Source organism: Nestor notabilis, unplaced genomic scaffold (genome assembly GCF_000696875.1).
Source record: "Nestor notabilis isolate BGI_N333 unplaced genomic scaffold, ASM69687v1 scaffold7591, whole genome shotgun sequence".
Lineage (NCBI taxonomy): Eukaryota > Metazoa > Chordata > Aves > Psittaciformes > Psittacidae > Nestor > Nestor notabilis.
The window spans coordinates 99517-105934 of NW_009915177.1; the positions used below are offsets into that span (position 1 = coordinate 99517).

Sequence of the window (6418 nt, forward strand, 5' to 3'; positions counted from 1 at the left end):
TGGGTGAGAAAACATCCAAGTCTAACTTCACTTAACCTGACAAAGGAAAGCCCAGTCAGTCCAGGCGGGTTTTGTCATCTCTCTGTCACCAGCAGAGTTCTGCAAGATCAATCACTCATTCACCTGCAACTGTGTAATTCAATTATCTTCATGATAAGAACCCAGTGGCACCTAAGGAGACTCAGTACATCAGCAACCTTGTGAAGGTTTTCTTTGTAGCATCTGAGACTTAGTCACAGTGCCACGCAAGACTCACAGAAGAGATTTGATATTTCAGATTCATCACTTTCATAATGGAAAAATAGCAAACAACCCCAAAGAACTAAAAGACTAAAATACCCTAATTTGGCATTTTGATACTGGTTACAATCTACTGAGTAATGGAAATTATCAGAGCAGAGCTGGATCCTGCTGCAAATTTCCCACAGTATCCACTAAGGATTTGTCTTCAGAAGAAAATGTAAAAATAACTTACTTGTCAATGGATTTAAATTCAAGTTTCCACTTCAAAAATTGAGAGATAACTTGGAGGTATACATGTTCTTTACCAGTCTATCCACTCACTGCTAGCCTTACTAGCTTTACTTAAACTGTGTATGCCTCTACTTCACAGCCTCTGACAAGGTTTTATGTTATATACAGTAATTCGATGGGATGTACCAAGTGAAGTAAGGTTTGCATCTAAGAGTTTATTGATACATTTAACACAGAACAGGATTCAAATATGGGTTTGGGAAAGCTAGAAAACTGGCATGCCTGACAAAATTGCCTCAACCTACCATTATGATAATGTTTGAATACTGGATAAATGCCTTGAACAACTAAACTGGATCTACTCTCAAGTACTTTAATTTGCAAGGATATAGTATCTACAAGCCTGATACTTTATGTTGCTCTGTAAACATAACTTTGTTCAGAGAAAAAAAAAAAACCACCCAACCCAAAACCAAACAAACCAACAAACAGGTAAAAAAATAAAAAGTACCAGACCTTGAGTTCTGTTCCTAATCTGGTTCCAAATCGAATGTTTCGAACTGCGTAAGGAGCCTGGCTCATATTTTCAGCTCCACCACACAGAACAACTTCTGATTCATTGAGGCAAATTTCCTGTTAACAGAAAAACAAAACAGATCTAGCATTGAGTTTGCTGGTTTTGTAAGACAATAACAACTGTTTTAGAAAAAGACCTAGCTGCCTACAAAGCCACATATAGAGAATGTATTCAAGCTTAGTCATGTGTACATTTATGAAGGGTCTTCTATTAAGATTGGGGTCTGTCTCTTTCATGACATGCTCTTTCCTCCTCCTTTCAGCAAGGAATGATGAAGGAAGAGAATATGGGTGCACACGTACGACAGGATGGAGGAACAAAGCCATTAAGCATCTGCATGGTTGTGTGGATCGGTTCACAGATGGTTGAGCTTTTTCTTTTTGAGCTCCATATCTTCTCAAAAGGAACACAAATTAAACCACAAAGCCTGAAACTATACCTTATAAATCTAAAAAATACAGCACATCATTTTATAAAACATTAGACATGCAAGCTGCCAAAATAAACCCCCAAAACACATTAATTCAACACTGGCAAGCACAACCTAAAAGCCGTGATTCCTAAACGCACCATAAGACCACTCAAAAATTGTGCTTCCTTAAAATAGTTCACTCAGGTGGACAGTTAAGGTTGTTTGTGTACTGGAATGGAAGCAGATGAAGTGATCTTGATATGCATTTGAGATAACTACTTAGTAATTAGCATGATGGATTTGTAGTCATACAAATGAGATGCTTCCAAGATGCTTCCTATAGTTACCGGAAACTGTGCACATTTAAGCAGCTCAGAACTGAAGCTACAGCTTTGTTGTGTGCCAGAGAAATATAAAAGCATTCACTGCGCTCATGAAATGCCATCTTTGAAAAAGACCTCACAGCCACACTTTCAATATAAGTGGTCAAATTCTCCAACAGATTTTTTTCAGTGAAGACCAATATGTATACAGCCTTTGCAGAAAGCACTAGAAAAAAGAGTCAAATGGATATTATTGTAAGCATGTAACCTTAAGTTTACATTGTCTTTCACATTTTTTCCTGTAAAGGATCAGACCTAAAATGATTCTCTAGCCAACGGGAACTTTCAGAAGTAAAAACCAACCAACCAAAACCAAAAACAAACAAAAGCTAACTCTGTGCTTGCTCAGATATTCATAAAATACCCTTAAATTTTGTAAAGTCTAGACCATTGCTAGTCATAGACCACTGGTCTGTATGAACAAATGAAACAAAAATCACCATAATACAGTACCGTCTTACTCAGCACTCAGTGGTTTTGATCAACCGTTCGAAGAGAAGTTGATTTTCTTCTGTTTTAAAAGAAGTGACTCTACAAATTACCTAACCCACCAGAGGGTTTGGATCTCTGAACAAAAACACACTTAAAAAGCCCAGCTTGCTACTAACATAGCTAGTAGGTGAGATTCTATACAGTGATCAAAGGGTGAAAGCCTCCTGTTGTGGTTCTGATGCCCAGTAATTCCAGTTCATACAAATAGGATCACAGAATGCAACTATTGCACCGCTGAGCGCTATGTCACTGGCTAACACTAGTTGCATTCCTTATGTTAAACTGTAAACAGCTACAATGATGATTTTGCAGAGGCTGAACTCTTCCACAAGACCATGCAGGACAATAGGAATTTTCTAATAGTGGTAGCTAAAAATCATAGAATCATATCATAGAATGGCTTGGGTTGGAAAGGACCTTAAGATCATCTACTTCCAACCCCCTGCCACAGGCAGGGACACTTTTCACTAGAGCAGGTTGCTCCAAGCCCCTGTGTCCAATCTGGTCTTTAACACTGCCAGGGATGGGGCAGCTGCAGCTTCTCTGGACAACCTGTCTGGGTTATGGAAAAATATTAATGACTCATCCCAAGCACGAAGTCCACATTTCTACACTCGTCTCTTCCACGCCTCTGCTCTCATTAACTGTACGATGTAACAGCCTGATAAAGGTTATAACTAACACAGAAATACAGAGCTTTTTACCTGACATCCATTGGCAATAGATTGGAAACCAGAGCCACAAAGTCTGTTGACAGTGAGGGCTGGAACTGAGACAGGAACCCCCACACGTAGACCAACATGTCTCGCTATATAGATCGCATCTGTGGAGCTCTGTGGGCAGAACAAACAGGTTTTGTTACACTCTAATTTCTTTGGAGAGTAGAAGTCCTGATGAAAAGACACAATAGAGTACAGCAGAAATCCTGCTAATCAAAAAGACACCATCCTATATGATCAAAAAGGGCCAATGTCTTAACATGATTTTTAAAGAAACTGTGGTTTATAAAAGTGAGAAATCGGTCCAAAAATGGGCCTTCAGATGTTAAAACTGAACTCAGCAACTTAAGTCTTATGTTTTTCCTTATGCCTTATTTTCAAAACAGCATACACACAACAGACTTAAGAGCAGATCCTGACTGGTAAGGAGCAATTATTTTGAGGTAAATTAAAATTGCCCAGACTAACAGGGGGAAGGCCCCCTAAAACCAGCCAGTGTGGAAAATGCAGTGATGACATTGCTGCTTCATATGAACTTAGTGAAATTTCGTAACTGTGATGTTCTAATTGGACACTGGCCTGATCTAACAATGAAATCTCGTTCCTCCAAAGCTTTTCAAAAGACAGATCTATCACATCTACTCAAAAAGCAAAATACTGCACACAGAGCACTCCAGAACCCTCTCTTTTAATGAACCAGGCTCCAGCATGAGATGAAACAAAAACAATTAGGTTGCTGCATTTCAATTACTGAGTATGCAAATGACGATGAGCACAGGTACAGCATAAAAAAATCTAACAGCACTGCTACAAGTTTGTATTGGATCTTTTTCCAGAGAAAACACTTACGCTCTTGGGGATCACGCCCTAGGCTAATATTATAAAGACAAAAAGTTCTGTGCAAATGCTGTGTGCTGATGCAAGTTCAGAAAACAAATACATAAAAATTAATCAAGCCACCTCTTCTGAAGAAGGGGAGTTTAAAATGTTCACACTTTCATAGGTATTTAAACTTCATCAAATAATACTTAAAAGGAATCCAGGACTAAAAAAAGAAAACCATAGAATCACAGAATCATAGAATAGTTAGGGTTGGAAAGGACCTTAAGATCATCCAGTTCCAACCCCTCTGCCATGAGCAGGGACACCTCACACTAAACCATGTCACCCAAGGCTCTGTCCAACCTGGCCTTGAACACTGCCAGGGATGGAGCATTCACAACTTCCTTGGGCAAGCCACTCCAGTGCCTCACCACCCTCACTGTAAAAAAATCTGCTGGGATGGGGGAGTATGATGCAAAGGAAAAAAAAAATTCAACACGAAAAGACATTTTATTAGGAGAACTCTATTTTTTTAGGTGAACACTTTACAAGAGATTTGGATGTAGCAATATTTTGTGTTTTCTTGGACCGAAACAGTTCTTACAAAACCTAAAAAGTTGAATAAAAGAAGCTGAGTGGTAGCTGTAGGAGACAGAATAATCAAAAGCCACTCTTTTGGATGAAAATCCTTGTCCAGTTATCATGAAAGTTCTCAGGATTTTGTTTCTGCTGCATCCTTCAAACAGTGCAAAATTAAGAGTGTCCACCCTTAACAATGGTGAAGTCAGAATAAAAACCAAAACAAAATGCTCTTTGCTGTCCTGCCTAAAACAAAGACCCTCACCTAGATATGTGGATAAGTGCAATTTTGCAATGCTGATTCCCTGCATAGAATAGCATCTACACCACAAGCTTTTTGAAAAAGATATGATTGTCTAAATATCTCTGCCAATCAAGGCATGTATGCTTCCAGCTGAAAATAAGCTCATACTCAGTCAAAAAAAAAAAATCTATAGAAAACTAAAGGGAAATGGACTCAAATTACAGTCTCCAGAAAGGAAGATTATACTGGATTATACAATCCAGTGAAAACCCATTGATCATTGACTTACACAGCTCAAGTCAATAAAATAGGAAAAATGTACCAGGGATTAGCAACTAACCATTTAAAGAATGCACATTTTTTAGAAGACCAGCTTGTCCTAGTTTTAACTACCTTTCATACTAAAAAAGAAAGTCAATACTTGCTCCCAGTAACGTCACAAATCATGTGGGGAATGTCCCTTAAAGATGATCAGGAAACACTACACTATAAATGCCACTTCATTTACACTCATTTGGTTTATTCTTGGCTGCAAACAGAGGTAACTATCTACAGGACCACACTGAAGGAGACGACTGAAGTCATCACTGACCAGCAGATTTTCCATGCTACCAACCTGCATGACATTGCCCACAATGACACTGTCGATGATCTCAGGAGAGACCTTGCCAGCAGCCAGCGCAGCTCGAGCAGCATGTTCTGTCAGGTCGGTGGCTGTGAAGTCCTTCAGCAAACTACCATAGGTCCCAAAAGGAGTTCTCTTTGCTGCAACAATGAACACACCTGCAAGAGAAGCAAGAATTATCCGAATATGCAGAAGCAAACAAACAGAAAATTACCAAGAAAGCCTCAACATCCTACATTCACAAGGAACTTCGTAAATATAGGCAATATGAATGCACACAGTTCAAGATAAGATATAGGATATAGCAACGCTTTAGACAGGGGAGGTATGCAGAATTAATGGTCAGAAAGGAAAGCTGGGAAGATTCTAGAAATACCTCCTTTACACAAAGAGGTTTCAAAAAGCACAGACAGTTTAGGTACCACTGGATGATGGAGGCTGCCACGCATCAGACATGAGTGCTAGCATAACAAAAGGGTGAAAGTAACATCCATGGAATCCCACAGTGGGCAACTGTGAAATAATCAGGCGAGGAGCAGGTCTTTTAAAAAACAAAAAGGCCATTCCCTCATCCTAGAAAAAAAATTGGCATATTTTGGCTTATACTCTGAAACTGTTTTCACAAAGGGGGGAGGGGGGGGGGGTGTGGATAAAAAAAGGCAAACCAAAACTTTATATATGCATTTTAACTTTGATTCCTTTAACTCAGGAGGAAAAACATTCTCTACTCAAAAACTCTGTGTTGTTTCCAGAATTACATAGGCCATCTAAACTGTATTAGAATCAGCCTTCCAGTTTCTGGGAAGAATAATAGAGTTTTGATAGAATCCCAGACTGGTTTAGGTTGAAGGGACCTTAAAGCTCATCCAGTTCCAACCCCCTGCCATGGGCAGGGACACCTTCCACTAGAGCAGGTTGCTCCAAGCCCCTGTGTCCAACCTGGCCTTGAACACTGCCAGGGATGGGGCAGCCACAGCTTCTCTGGGCACCCTGTGCCAGCGCCTCAGCACCCTCACAGGGAAGAGCTTCTGCCTAAGAGCTCATCTAAACCCACCCATCTCCATGGCCTCCTCTGGACTCACTGCAACAGT

General features: G+C 39.8%; 1 protein-coding gene across 1 annotated transcript in view; it reads right to left on the bottom strand.

Moving 5' to 3' along the window:
* Positions 1 to 5516, bottom strand: part of ACAA2 (acetyl-CoA acyltransferase 2) — a gene marked incomplete at its 5' end in the record, with an annotated part of 13629 nt that extends 8113 nt beyond the window's left edge. The window contains 3 exons of the mRNA XM_010024001.1: positions 991 to 1107; positions 3043 to 3171; positions 5319 to 5516. Coding sequence (XP_010022303.1) covers positions 991 to 1107; positions 3043 to 3171; positions 5319 to 5516 — 444 coding nt within the window. The remainder of the gene's footprint in view (positions 1 to 990; positions 1108 to 3042; positions 3172 to 5318) is intronic.
* Positions 5517 to 6418: the final 902 nt, after the last annotated feature.